Genomic DNA, 19,615 nt, shown 5'->3' on the forward strand with positions numbered 1-19,615 from the left:
TACAATGCTCAGTAACGCAGTTACAACACATTTTAACCCGAAATTAAATGGTGTTTTGTTTTTTAAGAATGTACTAATATAGCGAGACATTCCGACACCGGACAAATTGTGCGGGTAGATTAGTAAACCTGGTGTTTACCCTTCAGACTTCGCGTCGAGATCTTCGGGAAAGTTGAACGTTATGCAACCATTCAAAAAAGAGAACGTAGCGAAAAATACAAACAACAAATTGTGTCAGGTGACCTGCTCCGCTGCGCGTGCATCATTTCCAAAGTGCTTCCACAGCAGTGACACACATCTGATCTGTGGATAATCATTTATACGAAAATGGTCAAAGCAACCATCACTAAACGCCAGCAACACTGCATCTACTGCAGACAGTAGCAACAGGTCAGATGCGGACATCACGTTACCCTCCGTTGTGGACACTAGCTTACTCCCGCCTGACTCGCCATCCCCGGAGCAGCAGTCTTCGTCGCCCGAAACTACGCCGCCCCTCTGCGGCCCGCAGGTGCCAGGTATATTTAAACAACTACCCGCCTGTACAGTGGGGTAAGGCGGTCATTTTGCAGCTTGTGGTATAAAAATAGACAATGGCTAGAATATTCATGTGAAAATAGTACCATGTTCTGACATGCCTGTAGAAATGTTGGGTCAGAAATAATGCATACAATAGCACAGATGCCTTCACCACGAATGGCTACAAAAATATCTCATATCCCAAGCTTATTATCAACGAGCTGATGTTGCAGCTGAAATGTTCTTCAGGTCACAAAGTCAACCTCACATGATGATGTGATACCAGTTTTCAAGCACAGTAAATATTCTCTTCCCAGCGTATATGATGGGACCATGGTGATGATGTAGTAGGCTACATGGTTTTAATAATACTTTTGCCTTTCAATGTTTGCCATTTCAAACCATGAGCATGGTTTAAATAATATTTGCCTTGATTTACAATATGTTAACCTTCATTATAGTCCTTGACAGGGGTCTGTACTGCTGTATTAACAACGTGTCACATGTTAAGAATTTACAATCAGAATGGAGTATTCAACTAAGCCGTGTAATACAAGTTGTTAGTAGCCTTAAGGGCCTACACAGTTGTTATGCTATACCACATTGCCCTTCACTGCATGCATAATGAGCTGCGCTAAACTACATTTTAGCATTTAAAATACCTAGCTATTCTTTTGTGGTTATTTTGGTGAAAGTAACTAAAGTAGTGTAACTCATTACATTTCAGAGACAGTAATATTGTAATGTAACTTATTACTTTCAAAAGAGAGTAATAAGTAATATATAATATATTACATTTTGGAAGTAACTTGCCCAACACTGGTATCTAATACTGAAATCAATGAGTACTTCATCTGAACTTTGCATCGTACATAACTAAAAAATACTTTGACTGTGCTCAAACATAAAAGTTTTCCCTTGTGCATAACTTCTAGTGTTTACATTCAATATCATTCTTCAAAATAGCAGCAATGGCTTGGTATCAGAACATTTCTTCCTCCCTCCTTTCACAGAAACCGTTCTCATACCACGCTCAGTGTTAAGGCACTTGTTTTTACAAAGTGAAAAGAAACAAACCATTTTAGAATAGCAATGATTTATACAACATGAAATCTACCATATTAGAATAGTATAAAATAATAAAGAATAAAATGAACTATCTTGGAATAGTGTAAAGTAAATTAAAAAATAAAACTAAACTATCTTGGAATAGTAAGTTGAAATGGATTCACTCCATTTTAGCATTTTAGTTTGTTCACTTCTTCACATGATTTCATAATTTAAAGAATCACATCGGCTGGACATTCATTCAACAATCTCATCTCTGAACATCCATATCATTTAACATCTCATAATTTTCATCAACATCTGTATATGGGGGTGGGTCGTCCTGTTCTGCTAGCATTTGTAACTGTCTCCTCATGAGAAATGTACCTTCCCTCCTTTCATACCATTTAAGGTATGAAAGTAATATGTTCTCTAGAAGAGGCCGTGGTTCTCAATCGGTACGTTAGGACATGGAATGCAACATCTAGCCCTCCCCTGGGCGCCCCTATGCTATCCTTGTACACTGTGGAGCCTAAACTCCCCCTGGGACTGGTCTCTTAGCCCTACTGGCTTTGGGGTGTTTCGGCATGTTGATTAACTGCATAAAAAACATCACTGGCTGTGCTAGTGCACAGGTCCCTTTCCAATCCTGTGGCAAGACTGGGTACAAGGTTTTAGTTCCACGATACCAACAAACACCTACTCTGGAATACGGCATTCTAGACAGTCATTTCTGGGAGAAGATTTTGGTCAGTTACAACAGTTGTAGAATTTCATCACTTAAAAGTTCCTACTCAGTAAATTTGGGTGGTCTGTTCTAATGCAGTGATAAAGTCTCTGAAATGGTGTGAAAACCGGTGGAATATCAATAACTCATTATACTAATTTATCTTCAATTCTGGTCTACTTAAAGAACTATGCTAACCCCTTTAATAGTTTGTGGAACCTTGGGTGCCCGAGCACGTGATAATTACTCCCTCCTTTATCAAGGACTTTAAAAACGGAAGTCATTTCATTAAAGGTTTTTAGTTCAATTCAGGAATTTTCACTTATGGCTGATATGTTTGTCCTTTAAATAACATCTCTAAATTTCAGGTCATCATTGATTAAATGGATGAGCATTAGGAGGTGGTGGCGCTTGTCTTTTAAAACTCATAATCTGGTGCCGTGCGCTCCCTGTGAAGCTGCAAGTAAGATTTAAACATCTGCAGGGTGGGTTGAGCGACCCCTTCTCCCTGAGCGATATTTGTTGTCAAAAATATGTACCATTACAATGAGTGATCCAAGGCCCGCATGTATTACTCCCAATTATATTAGTTTTTCAAAATTAAAATTTGCAATCTCTCCTTGCCAGTGTCCAGTGTCTTTTAAAACTCTACATCTTGGACGACAAACAAATGTTATTTCCACCTTCATCTTCCCTCCTGAGGTAATAACCATGCTACAATGGAGAAATCAATACTTTAGATTGGAATACTATCTTTGGCTTGGTACTAGCTCTACCTTTAACATTTTCCATTCAAATAAAGATTTGTCTGCTTTTATGGAGTGGTTTACTAAAACTATCCCTTTAAACTTTAGATTAATATTGTAACAAATTAAATCTTCCCCAAATTCACACATGAATAAGAATCTCTCAAAGAATAATTTGTTTATATGATGAAAGATTGAATAATATGTTCTACTCTGTACTCCTAAGTAATATTTCCATCATGTCTACCCCATTATCCCACAGTACCCTCAGTGTGTTTCATGTGTAAACTCACTCACTCCCGTTTTCCTTCTCTCCCCCTCTGGTTGTCAAGCCACAATCCCCTCACGTTCTGCTGGACCATGCCAACTCCTCCGTCCTGTCTTCTCCTCCGTCCTGTCTTCTCCTCAGTCCATCCGCTCTTGGACCCTTCCGCTGTAACTCTCTTCAGTGGCCCAACTGCTTTGCATTTCATCTCCTCCTTTCCAGTCTCTACTTGTTGCATGGAGGGCGTATTCCGTACTCTCATGTCCCACACTCTGCTCTTGTGCCAAATCTTGTGGCTCAGCTTGGAACTTCATGTCCTGTGGGGGACCGATGAGAGTGTGCCTTTTACAGCATGCTGTTTGGTTCTGGATGCCTCAGGTGGAGATGGTTCTGGATGTAGTCTTGTCATTGTTGGTTCAGCTCTGGTTCTCTGTCTGTTCGATGGAGAAGGAGGAGTCTCCTGTGGTGAGGTCTTTTGTCTGCCTGGAAGATGGGGTCGTAGCGGTCTGACAGGCGGAGAGATAGAGAGAGAGAGATCTCGGGACGCATTACACACACTGAGATCAAATAAATCCCATCCTTTCCACTCTATTTTCCTAATCATACTATATGTCTTAGCTGTTAAATGTCATCTAAACCCAATTAATGTCTACTAATGGTTTTGCCATATCCCTAAACATTGTTTTCACCTACTGTAACATGGCTACTACAAAGAACTCTTTCAGGAAACCATTTTCTTCTATAAATTGAAATACCTACATGTTTCAAGCACCACATATTTCACACACTATAAAAGAATGTCCCCATATTTTCTCCATCACTTTAAATCTCACTGTTATTTAGAACATAATTAACTTTTGTGACTGGACATATCTGCAATGTCGCCACTATCTGCTGTGGAATTTTGTTCAGAGAGTTTGTACGTACAAAGCTGTACTTGTGGGTTAGTAGCCTGTTTCTACTGTAATCATTTTTAATAATTGTGCTCAGGTCACCGGTCGGTTGTTCATAAACTTAACAGGGGCTGTTTCTGGTACAGACTAAAACATGGATCCAGTGTATTTGGAGATTCCCCTAATCTGTAAATCCCCATCACTTACATATCCCGATCACTTAAACCCATCTCATCATTTGATACAAGAACTGCATATAGGGGCGGTGAATCTTCTTGATTATAACCGCCTCACCTTTGGGAACGAGTATTTCTAACTCCTCCTCTTGTTGCTCAGCTGATCTTTTGGCTCTGGGGATAAGTGAAAGTCTCTGAAACACAGCTGGAGTCTTGTTAGTGATGTGGGCATTCTCTACGAGTGAACTAATGGTTCCATGTCTTACATGATATTGTACTCCCCATCCAACCAGAAAGGTGCCAAATGTAATGAACACAATCAACAATGCTATTCTGACTCTTATCCCTAGGGGACCCCACAATTGGTTTGGCTTTGTTCTTGACATCATCTCTATTTTCTCCATGGTTTTGTCAGTTACAGAATTTAAACAATGAGTACAAGAATAAAGTATACAAAACGTTGGACTCTTTTTCAGGTGTAAAACAAAAAATAGGTTTTCACTTTAATGTACAATCTATACAAATCTTTAGACAATTTGTCTTTTGAGCTGTTTCTATCTTTATCTTATTTCTATTTATTGTTTTTTTCCAGCTCTGCCAAATCAGTCTTAACTCCCAATAATGTTCTGGAAGTCGCCAGTGAAGGGTGACAATGTTTGAGGTGGTGTCAATTTGCTCCTTTTTCTTTACCTTTAAACCGGAGCGCGTGTGAAGTTTGTTACAACTTCTCACGTTTCCGTCCACCGGGGATCAGCCCACTTTTTTTTGTTGAACTTTCACCCTCACCCAATCACCTGGCCGAACAGGAGTCTCTTCTGGTGTCTCGTCTGGTATCTCTGTAGCTTTCCTAGCCTGTGTGGACAAAACTTGCATAATATTACTCAGAGTTCTGACATATTCATGCACTTCGTCTAATCTCTAAAACTGGACCACTCCCTCCTTGGAGAAGGGCCAAGCTTTGGCGTACCTTTTGTTGTTATGAGACCTATTGTTAACTACATGTTTATTAACTACAACGTCACTGAAATCTACATATCTGTATAATCATGACACTCCTTCCTTTGAGCATAACATGCTCAATTAATATTGCAATGATTACCGTATTATGAACAGGACATGTAAAACCCATAACTTTGCATTAAATAAATATAACTTCTCCGTGTACCCATAAGGCGTACAAAAATATCGTATGATGTATGGCTTTCTGATGGCATAAATGCATATTCACTAAAAATCTGCCATTAGCACAAAAAATAGTTTACTTGTTTCTATAATGGTTTTTGTCATGGTATTATGCATCATTGTTGTTGCAAAAAACAATACCCCTGGTGTCGCTAATGCGTCTCAATAATTCTAGGATTAGAGGATTGGTTGACACTGCTGAACTAACATATGATAAAATAATATTTCTCCAAACTAGAGGGAAAAATACGAACTATTCTCAAATGCATGAAGGGCTGGTGCCCCTCACTCAAAATGAGATATTGCCTTACACACTACACTATAAATCAGTAAAGTTACTCAAGAATAAATAAATAAAAACTGATTCTTGAAACTGTTTTAAAAACCCTACAACTTCTTCCTCCAAGCTCTCGATCAGTGTTATGTTATTTAATCTGCAGCTCATGCCTTAAAACAGATACTTCAGACCGATTATAAAATGGTGTTTATGAGAAAAAATGTAATCTGACTCCATTATTCACATAATTGTTTGACTAAAAAACTACACTTCCACTAACAATAAATGAAGTTCCCCTTTAAACACAGCCCCGGTCTTCTGACGGGGTCTATCTATGTACTGGCTGGAAAATGTTGGGCCAGTCTCTGCCGCTCCGTCACTGTTCTCCCGCTAACAGTCACTCTCTAGTTCTGCTGGGTTCTTGTTGGCTTCTTCACTGGTTTGAGACAAGCGACCCTATCGGACACCTCCCTTTGTAGCCAGACTTCACCACAGCAGAATCGAGTTTCTGTTTTTAGGTCTCAACAGCTCCACGTCAGGTGTATCGCCGCCCCTTGAACTGCAGTCGGTGTAAACAGGAGGACTTGGTAAGGATCCTTCTTCTTGTACTAGGTTCCTGTCGTCATATTTTGGGTGGAAACCCATCGTCTTGACCTCACTAGCTGTGTGGACACAATAGTTTTCTGTGTAGGGGAACAACATCACTCGTAATCTCTTTCCTTCTCATAATTACAAAAATAGTCTGCTAAATGTTCTAATCTGTGGATGCTTTATATGTAAATGCAATATTCTACTCTCGATTTTTTAAATAACATTAAACCTCTCCCTCCTGTGGTGACAGATATGGCTCAATGTAGCTGGTTTTCAAAATACCGTTGTGCTGAAGATTCATCACCTGGTGGTCTGGCCCTCTGAGCTTCCTCATTGTTGTGTTTGATACCAGGCTGTCAGTGGCATTTGGTTTATGTTTGGCACCCCTGTTCGTCTTTGACATGTCTGGGAACCCCTGCCTCCGTCGTCATCATGGAAACCTCCCCTGGGGTAACTGCATGGAGGGCCGTTGTTTGGTGCAATGTTCTGCGGACACTCTCTGGACCAATGTGTCAGCCGACCACATTTGTAGCAGACTTCATCTCTTCTTCGTCTTGATTGTTGCTCTCCTCTCCATTGTCCCTTTTGTTGATGCTGTATGGGAGTGTATACCTGTGCTTGCGGCTGTACTTGGGTAGGAGGATATTGAAGTATTATTTGAATTATTTGAAGTATTAAAGTAACGTGTTATGGCAGGAAAGTTCAATCTGGTATATTCATTTTAATGTCACTTTATATATTCGTGGGTGTTACATTTGAAAGTACATTTTCACTGTTTAAATAATAGAGAGGCTTTTCATATATTCCTGAAACAATGTCCCACTACTTCGTAATAATAAATTAAAGCAATAGTCTTTTCTTCCACTTTTCATGTGTAGTCAAAAGGGTGGTTTTATGACCTTTGACATCTGCTTTGCAGTTCCCAGCAAGAAAGGGGCCCTGAGTCTCTAGCTTCCTCTGCTAATTGCTAAAACCCGTATTGATTAGCCCAAAGGGAGATGTGCCTCAGATACAAGACAGTAGAAGCCTTGTAGAATTAATGATTTATCTCCTACAAGACCCCTAAAGAGGCCTTGAGAATTGAGTCAAACAGTTACCGAGGCCATAGTCTTTTGTTCTCATTGATGTCTGTATTCATTCCAGTAAAACGGACTTCGAGGTGAAAGGAAGTTCTAATAGGGCCTTAAGCTACCAGAACAATTACACTTCTGTTAATCAACCAAAACTCATGACTGTCAGGGGACAGGACATTCGGACCTATAACAAGGGTCACTTCATAGAGAATATGTGTGTGTATTCCTTACTGTGATCATATGTCATGTATAATCATTTATCAACTATTCCTGTATTGGTGTTTTATTTGATTCCTTTTATTCTTTCATGTGTGGGTACTAGATGGCTACAAACATTGTGGAGAAATTAGCTTAAACATGTTTTATTACTCTATATGAATTGGAAGCAGCTTTTATGACAGGGACGAGAGAGCTGGGGGAGGGGACATTCTTCTTGAGATTTTCAGCATGTCAATGATCAGGGAAATCTACTTGTTTTAAATAGATGTGTGTGCTTGATTACTTTGTATTATATTGTTGGAGATTTGGAGGATGTTTAAAACCAACCTCGTCTCCGCGTGTCGTTTGATAAGCTGGGTAAATTCGTAAAAAGGAAGGGATTAAGAAACACCAGAATGCAAGTGAAACAATAATCTTGTTTTAATGATACAAGGTAACAATACAAATACAAAGGAATCACGAAGCACTCTGCAGAGTACTCCGGGCTCAGGTTCTACCACGTGTGAGACAGGTCTCAGGAACGGCCAGTCAAAAACAAGAGCGCGAACCAAAGGAAAACACAGGCTTTCATACTAAAACACAGGAGGAGGTGTGTGCGTGCTTTCCCCCAGAGGTCATCTTATTGGGAGAGACCAACACATGGCCTGTCGTACCCAATCAGTGCGACACAGCAGAAGAAACCCGGAAACAAAAAGTCTCTTTCAGCTGGACCTTCGCCTGCTCGAAAAAACAAGTTTCCTTATCTTATTTCACATCTTGCAGCCAGCACACACACATCCCCTTTATGGCCCTTTGTCCCTGTGTCCATCTTCCCGCCTCAGGTTACCACACACAAGTTAAAAGTATGTTTTAAGATATAGTTGTTATTGTTGGCTAAATATACGTAATACATGTAAATCACTTTCATATCAATAATAACGAGGAACACATTACCTATGCTCTTAAGCAGTATTAGAGATGCTTTTCAAATAGTCAAACGTCACACAGGCCTAATGTAGAGAACACACTCATTTGTCCTACAGCCCTTCCATTTGTTTGAGCTATTGTTCACATCTTTACTTCAAATAAAAGGTTTCACATTGTATATTTCCAGCTTCCTTTACACATACTGTTATTATTAATACAAAGTAATTAACCACACACATCTATTGAAAACAAGTAGATTTCCCTGATAATTGACATGTTGAAAATCTTAGGAAGAATGTCCCCTCCCCCAGCTCTCTCGTCCCTGTCATAAAAGCTGCTTCCATTTCATATAGAGTAATAAAACATGTTTAAGCTAATTTCTCCACAATGTTTGTAGCCATTTAGTACCCGCACATGAAAGAATAAAAACAGAGGTATAGTTGAACAGTAATCATGCAGCACATATATTTACTGCAATGAAAACACACACCTTTGCCCTAAGCATGTGTAACGCACCCTCTTCTTTTATGAGGGAAACATTCCAGAGTTTTGGAGCTATCCCCAAATTAGGATGTCCCCTGCTTGCATCCCTCTCTAAACACAAAGACTTCACCTCAATATATTGGGGAGGGAAAATATACTTTGTCCCTTCAAATTTAACACACATGAATATATATAAGGTGACATTAAAATGAATATACCAGATTTAACTTTCCTGCCATAACACGTTACTTTAATACTTCAAATAATTCAAATAATCCTTCAATTAATAATAACAGTATGTGTAAAGGAAGCTGGAAATATGCAATGTGAAACCTTTTATTTGAAATAAAGATTCTGCAGGGAATATTCTTAAAGAACAATAGCTCAAGTGTCTGGAAGAGCTGCAGGCTAAATGAGTGTGCGGTACTTTTTACTGCTTGAGATCAGAGCTGATGTTTTCCTCTTGTTATTATTGTTTGAGGTTAAGGTAACTCACATGTGTTATTTGTATAATCCAACTATAAAAAACTATATCTTAAACCTATCTTTATAAAATGCCAAAAGTATGTGAAACTTGCAAGGAGGGGTTTGTTATCTCGAATGTAAGGGTCGCCTCTGGCTCGCGCTGATTGGCTGTCTTTTCTAAGGGGAGGACCCCTCGGGGGGGGGGGGGGGGGGAGGGCAGCCGCATAGCTCCTCCTGGGGTTTTTGGATATAAGCCTGTGTTTTCTTTAGACCAGTCTCTTCTTTTCTTCAAACTGACCAGATCCGTAAGATTGGAGGAAGAGCAGGAAGTACTTCCTTTGTATTTGTATTGTTACTTTGTATCATTAAAACAAGATTATTGTTTAACTTGCATTCTGGTGTTTCTTAATCCCTTCCTTTTTTACGAATTTACCCAGCTTACCAAACGACACGCGGAGACGAGGTTGGTTTTAAACATCCTCCGATCTCCAACAATATGCAGGTGTTTGCTGTTGCCGAAATTTTATGGGAAGATATTTTGGTACTTGCATCATCCTGTGATGCGGACAATATCTGGCCCAATGTGAGAACTGACCACATATGGAACATCCTTCACCTTGGAAACCTTGTCCTGTTGATCGATTACCTCTTCCTCTGCCACTTTGTCTTCCTCGGAAATCTCCTCCCCCACTTCGTTAATTCTGCACCTGAATCTCCGGTGCTACCTGAGTTTGAACTGTTTGAGGTGTCTGCCCTGCCTTCTCTGGTTCTATGGCCATCTCTGATGTAGCTGCCATTTGCCTTGCCGCTTTCTTGTTTTTATTAGCTTCGGTATCTTTCTCAGCTATTTGTATCTTCAAGAGTTTCAGTTGTAGTGCTTCCATTTCTGTGTTTTGTGTTTGTCTTTCAAGTATTTCTTCTAATCGTATGTTCTCTCCCATCAGGTGTTTTGATTTAATAGTTAGCATTCTTACCTCATACTCCAATTATTTGAGATGTGTGTCCGTGGAGAGTCCATTCAACTGCAAGACTTCTCCTATAAAACCAACATTCGGGAGGGAGGAGGGACTTCGGCCAGGCTTAGATACAGCTTCGGAGTTTGGATAACTGGAGCCTCTTTGGTTTTTTCTGCTATGTCTTCCCTCACTGCCAGGTCTGCTACTTGGACCACATTTATGCTGTCTGCCAATAGGCTGGCATATTCCAGATGGAGTATCAGACTTGTAACTCTTATAAATCTTTCTTCAGCTTCCCTCCATATAGTTAGCTGTTTTAGGCATTGTTCATGCTCATAGTCGAGTACTGCTCTTCTATGGGCTTTTGTTGGTCCAGGTTGATCATCTGCTGGAATCAGTCCTCTTGTTTGCCACTGTTCCAAAGGTTTCTCAATTTGGTTCCATGTCTTCTGTCTTTTACTTGGAAAGGTTAAAGCATCTGATCTGATTTTTACCCTTTTCTTGATATCTGCAGTTGAGCCTGGCTCTGCGTCTGGTCTCAACTTAGTTTTTTTGTCCTTCTCAAGATGGAGTGCCTAGCCTCATGTGAGTGGTATTGGGTGTATTAAAACAGAGTACTTTCAATTAGCATTTCACGAAATGGCGACTGCTGTGTGGCTGATTGTCAACATGAGGGCAAGACAAGATGGCAACTGATTTTCCAACCTTTAACCTGAAGAACAAAGGGGTTTGAAAATACACCTCGTGGCTCTCACAGGGGAGCTGAAATAATGGCGGGGTGATCTTTAGTCTAGAAAATACAACACAAAACAACACTGTAGTTTAAAATAACATTTCTATTTAGTTTACAATGATAAATGGGCCTCATACACATTACGTCATAGGCCTCATACCCATTACGTAATCTTTTGACTTTAAGAGCCAGTATGGTTATCTCTTCTGTTTAAACACGCTATTATGGGACAAAATGGGACGCTATCCAAACACAATCAGAAGAATATCGTCTATCTGACGCCCGAATGTTGCATTTCCCCTCGTAATCCACACGCAATGTCTGGTTGAAAACAGAAAAGAATAACCACTGAAAGCTTCAAACTTTTCAGGCCTTTTCCTCGAAAAGGACTTTTTTAAGACAGCCTTCTAATTTCGTTTACATAAACACTCACTCCAAGAATTTATTCGAGCTTGCTGTGTGTCGAACGGATACCAGCGGCTCCGGCCAATAGCCGGTTGTAGTCTCTCCCGGTCCAAAGAAATCACGTCAGCTGGTCCCAATTGTTACACTTTGTTCGTTATTATCCTGAGAAGGTTCAAATGGGTACTTTAATTAAATAAGGCACGGTAATGTTACAAGCAGAATATTGTTCAGGTTAGAAAAAACAGCTGTCTTCTCGGGCTCCCAAGAGTGAATGCAAGGGCCGAGAAAACACACATCCGTTGTTTAAATATCCTCCTATAGCTCCTCCTTGTATGCCGGTTTACGTTGTAGGGGTCCTCCCTCCTCCGATCTTCAATGTTCGTTGTTGCGCATAACAGAGGATTCAGACATTGTACATTCAATATATAACTAAACACGCCTTTTCTCCTCCTTCTCTCTTTCATGACTTTTCATTTAATACTTTTTAAACGCTGTAATCAATACTCTAAAAAATACAGGAAATACTTCACGGCAGTTTGGTTTCCGGTAATTCCGGATGTTGTCACATGCTACTCCAACCCAGTCTCACGGCATTTCGTGTTCACCAACACGATTTTTAATCTATTGATTCGTGTTCACCAACACGATTTTCCCCTTTTTTTTGTGTTGCACAGCACGATTTTAAAAGCTATGTATTTCTATTGGTAGTCTTTCCCCTTTTTTTTCGTGTTGCACAGCACGATTTTAAAAGCAATGTATTTCTGTTGGTAGTCTCACGGCATTACGTGTTATAGGAAGACCCGAAGCTGTGTGGTTCATAAAAACATGTTCTTACTCAATATCAAGCCACGATTATTGCTTTTATTTAAAATCGTATCATTTCGGACTTTTGTTGCTGTCTGTGAGTAAAATAAATGGGGCTCATTTTTCCTTCTAATTTGTTATTCTTTTCAAAATAGCACACTGTTATTTAGTCAACAATAACACACAATTATCCTTGTTTTTATTTATTTGTTTGATTCTATAATCTCTGGCTTTTTTGCCGTCCTTCAGGAACTGAATTTCAAAATAAAAATAACCGGAAACAGACGTAGGCCTATAAGGGACATTTCGAGCATCATCGAGTTTAGGATGGCCAAAGACACTACACTACCCATAATCCCCAGCTATCGTTTAGGACTACAGTCCCCGTGATTCAACTTCAAGTCGGGATTGGATGTTGGAGTGGCAGTGCGCCAAGGTTACGGAATCGAACGCCGCCCCCCCCCCCCCAACAATTAGAAGTTGCCAGTATTAAACATCAATTATTAACCAATTAAAATGAACCGATTAAACATCTCTCTGACACAGTTTAAACGCATCTCAAGTGGAAGAATTGTTCGTGTCTCCACTTCGTGTCTCGGGAAGCTGGAAGCTGTATTATTTTCAAAAAATAAAAATAAAAAAATATTTTTTTTAACCGGGTACTTTACACAACATTGAGTCAAACTTATCCTTGTTTTAATCCTTGTTTTATTTATGTTAAATTGTTGTTGTTGTTTAATTTTCCATTTTATTTATTTTGGTTTAAGATATCATTATTTATTTATTTTTATTATCATGTTAGATGTTTAAACTTTTCTGCATTTTATAAGGCAATATTATACTTTTTTGGTTTTGTCCGTAGGCTACTTAGGTTATTAAAGAGTTATCGTGTCAAAATATAGGAAATGTATTAATATTTTATTGTATAATCGGTACAGGAAATTACATCATTCAGAGCACCACCTATTGGCCAAAGACGCTGCCACCGGCATTGCGATCCATCCTCTGACAAAGTAAGTTGGGTCACTAAAGTCTGATACATGTTTTGCTTAGATTTAATAATTGGGGCTTTTTTTTAAGCCTTTACTCGCATGGTTCATCATACATACTGAACTGTTCTAAGTCTGAGAAATGCTTTCGCCATAATCAGCAAAGCAACATTAATGTGAGATTATTCTTGTGGGCGGCTAGCTAGCTAGCTCACGTTCAACATAAGCTTAAACTAGTTTAGCTACATTTATATCAGCTCATAAGTGGTGTGTGAAAAATATTTGTCTTAATTACGGCTACATACGTTGGTGTTAAAGTGTGAGTTATACGTTATCTTAATCGCTTTTGTTTTACACATGACAGTACTAACGATGGCCGACATTTTAATATATGTTTGGGGGGAGGGGCATAGTCCACGTCCATGTGCTTGTTACGCGTATGAAACAGGAAACACGTAAATGAACTCAGTCTGTCTAAAGTAGTTAAACCGTCACAATGTGCATTTAAAAAAGCTAGTTTCACTACTTAATTCACTTTTTCTGTTCTCTCCTGCAGCTCCCGTACCCACACCACAAACCCATACACTGGCTGGCTGGCTGGCTGGCTGGCTGGCTGGCCTGGCTGGCTGGCTGGCTGGCTGTGTTGCAATGGCAACAAAACACAACCCAGACCCCAATAATCCCACATCCAAAGAAGGGAAACGCCTGGCTCTTGAGCTGAAGCATGAACACATGCTAGCTGAAGCTAAGGTTGGTGTTTTAACCCATATGACCTCATTTCATTTCCCACTTGAATTTGGCACTATCTGTTATCCAAAAAATGCTGAACAGGCCAAGAGTAACTGGATTTTGGATCAATGTATAGGGCCTTTGCAAAACGGTTCATCATTACAACATGGGGGGCAGAGGCTTACTAAATAAAGCTTGTTCAACTTGTTTTACTTCATTAGTTGTATATGGTAGGAAAAACTTGAAGCAAAAATGTTCTTCAAGTGAATGAATTTACTTTTATTATGGTATCAGTTTATCAGCAACATCAACCTTACATGAGTTGTTACTTGGTCACAGAAAGCAGCTGAGGAGAGGAAACGGGCACGCTCTGTAGGAGACACTTTACAGTCCCCTAAAAGGGGCTGTGTAGGACGTGGCAAGCCGAGAGGGAGGCGTGGAGGGCGACGCCAAGGCTCAGCTACAGGTTGAAATCCCAATTATTATACATTTTTATGAATTTACTAAGTAAATGGTTGGAAAATCAAATTAAAACAGTAATTGCTTGTTGAGGGTCTACAATCATTCCAATATATAAACGCATAGTGACACTACAGTCGGAGACATTCCCACTGTGGTGTCATAAGAACTATGCTTTATTTAATTTCACAAGCTTTTAAACAATAGGTAGATAATACAAATCATCAGTTATCTGTTGTTAACCCTCTGTGTGATGTTTTACAGTCACATCCCCCCCGACTGAGGGCTTCCAGTCTTCCAGTGTGAAGGTTCTGCGTACTGAACCTTCAGCACAACACGAATTTGGTAAATCACAAAAATGGCTTTAAGTTTAAAACTAAAATCAATTTTTAAATAAATTGTGTTAGTGAGAGAAAATAACCTTATACACAACTGACAGTTCAGGACTCGAACGAGGAATGTAATTGAGTAAAGATATTGGCCAGTTCCATACTGAGCAAAGAAATGATCCTTGATTTTTAGTGTTCATCTTAAATATAGTCATTTACAGTTAAAGTTTCCCATTCTGTTCACAGAAAAGAATATGGATAGACTCTCTGACATTCTTTCCTCATGTCCTCCTCCTGAGCCTCAAAAAAGCTCTGCCTCATCCTGGTCTTTTCGGCAGCAGAAAGCCTCAGAGCGCTGGAAAGAAGCGAGACCACACCACCTACAATGCCTTCTAGAAAAAGAGGCTGTTGGTCATCCCCTGTGTGGCCTCTGCCACGAGCCGGCTGTTATTAGGTGAGATAACATTTACCTTTATTTAAATTACTTTACCTAATTGTAATTTTTCAGTATTAATGCTCAGTGCCCTGCTATTTCAGCTAACATGCATGACTTTTGGGATGTTAGAAAACTGGATACCTAGAGAAAAGCCACATGAAAATGAAAGTAATTCTAGGATATTAGAATAATTTTGTATTTCCTCCCAAGGTTTAGAGAGTGTCTCTTCGAGGAGTGGTTCTGTGGAGACTGTGATGTACTTCATCACAAAAACCAGCCACTCCACAACAGGGACAGTTTAATGAATGTTTTTTTTAAACCAATTAGTCGAACAACGTGTGTTGTTAGAGTGGAAGGTGGATATGACACCCATGACCAAGGTCTGCTCTCTCAAACTTGTATTTTGATGTTCACATGTCTTTTCGGCCAGCATATAATGGTAATTAGTGCTTTCCTTTTTTTTTTGACAGCTTGCATATTGCCAACTGTGAAGGCACCCAACTGCTCCTGTAAAGGCACAAACTTCACTGTGGTACCAGGCAAACCAGTGATTTTAATTACCATCAATGGTAAACAAATATAAATATATATATATATATATATATATATATATATATTTGGATTTCTATTGAACTGTTGTTATATGTTTACTGTTGTGGGCTGAGGCATTGTGCTTCCACTTGGAGTAAAACCTTCATGTAATATCTGTTCATCTTTGACTATTTGTAGATGGAACTGTTGTAAAATGTGTCTTAATTATGTTTATTTACTTGTTCCAAGGGCGTTATGACTTGCATCTGCCACTATATGTCTGTCAAACTTGCCAGCAGCAGTGGACCCCCGACTTGAAAGTCCTCCTTAAGAGTGGATACTAGCCAGCTTCGGTCAGTATTTCCACACTTTACACCTTGGACCTCCTGAGCTCCTTTGAAGAGCTCAAGGTCATCTCTCCGGGATTCTCCAGACAGGCCTTTGCAAAGCTGCTGGAGCATCGCACAAAGTGTGAAGGAAGAGTAAGTGTAAATATTCTTTACCATATTATACATTATAACATTTCCGTAAATAGACAAAATCACAGCAATATATAATTATCTTCCAGTCTGGACCTGTCAACGGAGATGCACTGCAGCGCAGCTTTCTGGAGTTCTCCTATGCCTCGTATGAGGAAGACCAGCTCTGCTGTGGTGCTCCTTTCATCTGCCCTGCCTGCACGCCGGAGATGTTGGCTGTTTCTGCCGATGGAAACAGGAAGCTGTATCGCTTTTGGCGAAGTGGAAGGTGCTGTTTTTACAATGTTGTTATTTAAGTTTTTTTGATTACTGTTTATATTTCATGGATATATTTGCAAATCTTTTTTTCCTCAGTTCTGATGGCAGCGCCTTTTTTAATGGGCTCTTTCTAGCAGAAGACAGCGCGGAGGCTGCATTTGTCGACAAAATACAGAGATCACTGAAAAATGCAAGTTTTTATTCGTCATTTTACCTTATAGGTATATCACAAAAATAGCCATGTATATCCGACCCTGAATTTCTTCAAATTCAGCTACTTCTCCTTACCATCTACTCCAAAATCAGATAATTAAAACAAATGGTGTAGATCGTGATTCCATTGCTTTTAACTGATTTGTCATGATGTAATGTTTGTCTTAGACCCAGGGAAGAGGCACATGTGGGGACTCCCAGTGGACTGCAGCGAGGGAGACGTCAAGGAGGGCTTCGAAGCTGGATGAAGAAGGGATGGAGGTGGCTGTATGTCTCCATGGGTTTCTTTTGAAGGCCTTAAATATGTACAGGGGGGAGATATTTGCCTAGCCCCTGTATCTTCAAAAAGAACTCATGCCAGCCAAAGCCAAGTTCTTCGCCATGGATGTGGCTTGCAAGTACTGGCCGTACATGGAGAAAGCTGCAAGTGTCCTTCCTGCTCTCCAGGAGCTGACCACCATGAAGCCATTCCTCAGTGTAATGCATGCTCGAGCCCATGCTACCAAATGCGAGGTATGTGAAATATTTTTGTATCACGTACATTTATATGAGGCGTTGGAGAGGTTGCAGGTGGTACTGCAGCAGTACAAGACTGCTTTAGGTCCTGATGCTTGTTTCCTTCAACATGAAGAGGAAAGTCAAAGTGGCCTAAGCAGTCCAGACACCAGTGAAGATGAAGAAGGAAACATCATTTAGGTAATTTACTTATGAATTAATGTACAGTATCTTTGTTGATTTAGCCTCAACCTAGACATGTTGCTGTTACTTTTGTATTCATTAATGCTAAACATACATTGTGTATTCAAAAACCTCAAATTTGGTTTCTGATCTGCCCCTCTTTTTTGTTTCTCTGTATTTCCCCAGATTGCTGCTGCTCTCAAGCACGAATATCCGCCAAGACTTGATGTGCTATCAGAAATGTAAATACTTTACTGACTTTATATTTAGAGATTGTATTCATACGCCTCAATGGAAGATCACTCTTGAATATGTTGACCATATGACTTTTCCCTATGCCGCAGCATCAGGCCAAACATTTCACTTGTACACAACTTAAATTGTATTGAAGAAAACGCTCAGCGTCCCTGGAATACATCCTGAGCAATGAACCATTCACTTTTGAGCCTTTTTGAAACACTAGAATGTAAATTCCTAAATCTCCAAGTATATCTTGCTGGTTACCATACAACTTGGTGAGCACATCATTGTCCAAGAGCAGGAGGTCTTTCCCTTTTTTCCCAGAACGGGATGCCTATGCATTATTATTTTCGATCTCTTATAGGATTTACCTGTCATTAACTTTATATGACTGCACCTGTTACACCGCAGGCCAATAACAGCTTTCCTCTAATTGTTCATTTTTGTTTCTTTTGCGTCACTTGCTTTAATTGCTTTGTCAGTTATATTTCCTTTTTGGTCTCCAGCTATTAACCTGATTGATTGAAGTACTTCAATCAACATGTACAATAGACAGTCTTTTAGGATGTATAATTAGGGACATTGAGATACACAACAAATAGTTTATTTGGTGAATCACCTCATTGTTGTTCTCAAAACCAAATAATATATTGTTATAAATTGTTATATTTGATTTACACATAGAATGTACATGTTTAATATACATAGTTAAATCATAAAAAAATGGTTGTGTTGTATGATTTCTTAATACTGTATGTTATAACCGTTTGCATAACTTGATTTTATGTTCTGTTGTCCATGCTTTTCATGTTAGACTAACCCCAACGCTCTAGAGTCAAGACATACACCCTTATGGTGGCCTTTTACTTGTATTGTGGTGAAACACATAAGTAAACCATTGCCAGAGAGGACCATTTTATTGTTTTAAAAACAATGTTATTGATGTGGTTGGTTGATGAATAAATATAAATTAAGCATACGTCTGTGGTACTTTTTGTTGTTTACATCACACTGCATTATAGTGCGTTTGGAAATAAATTCATTTAGAAGTAACAATATGGGTTAGCACTTGAATATTTTTGTAAAGAGATGATCCTCATCCGGAACACTGGTTGTTGGTTTAAGATAAGATAGAACTTTATTGATCCCAATTTGGGACATCTTTGCGTTGCAGCAGCATTAAAACACATGGCATTATACAATACAAATAAAAAGACAAGAAATAAAGAAGAAAATATACATGTTGAATTTACAAATGAGCAATAACAAGATATGCAAGGTATTATATTTACATAACTATGTGACAGATGGAATATTAAATATGACACTGAATATGTCAAATGTACAGTGAAGAGAGAAACTATGGAGCAGAGAGTTCTCTTCCAGCCAGAGGTGATTTGTTGTACAGCAACACGTTCTCACTCCCAACCCGTCACATGTTGACGGTCAGGGCCCCTCCCCGTCACCGACTTGCATAGAGCTCCCTGAACGTTGGTAATAGACACGTTGGGATCGCGGCGAAATGCTCTCCGCAGATCCATTCTCACAGCGTTTATCAACCTTTTTCTGACTCAATATCAAGTCACCCTTATTGTTTTTACTTCTTTATTTTAATTGAATAATGTAGGACTTTTGTTGCCGTCAGTTTTGGGGAGAGTAGCAGAATACTGAAATCTGTATTGTTTCATCGTTTTTTCCTTCTAATTTTGTATTCTTTTCTAAACCACACACTGTTACTTACTCAACAACACATAAGTATCCTTGTGTGTATTTATTTGTTTGATTAATAAACACAAGTTGGAGTCCG

General features: G+C 39.4%; 1 protein-coding gene across 8 annotated transcripts; it reads left to right on the forward strand.

The window, feature by feature from the left end:
- Positions 1–244: 244 nt before the first annotated feature.
- On the forward strand, positions 245–18,787 carry LOC307021842 (uncharacterized protein). Of its 8 annotated transcripts, XM_079654321.1 has the most exons (14): positions 245–518; positions 13,406–13,480; positions 14,013–14,206; positions 14,525–14,651; positions 14,909–14,989; positions 15,220–15,427; positions 15,620–15,789; positions 15,880–15,978; positions 16,190–16,422; positions 16,509–16,687; positions 16,774–16,867; positions 17,059–17,403; positions 17,522–17,586; positions 17,755–18,787. In XM_079654321.1, the coding sequence occupies exons 3-9, from the start codon at positions 14,105–14,107 to the stop codon at positions 16,282–16,284; spliced, it is 882 nt and encodes a 293-aa protein (XP_079510447.1). In that variant the 5' UTR covers positions 245–518; positions 13,406–13,480; positions 14,013–14,104; the 3' UTR covers positions 16,285–16,422; positions 16,509–16,687; positions 16,774–16,867; positions 17,059–17,403; positions 17,522–17,586; positions 17,755–18,787. The 8 variants fall into 8 exon arrangements, with proteins under 8 accessions (XP_079510447.1, XP_079510445.1, XP_079510448.1 ...); XM_079654319.1 differs by having other exon boundaries at positions 17,059–17,586; XM_079654322.1 differs by lacking the exon at positions 17,522–17,586.
- Positions 18,788–19,615: the final 828 nt, after the last annotated feature.

This window comes from Notothenia rossii (assembly GCF_949606895.1).
Source record: "Notothenia rossii genome assembly, chromosome: 10".
NCBI lineage: Eukaryota > Metazoa > Chordata > Actinopteri > Perciformes > Nototheniidae > Notothenia > Notothenia rossii.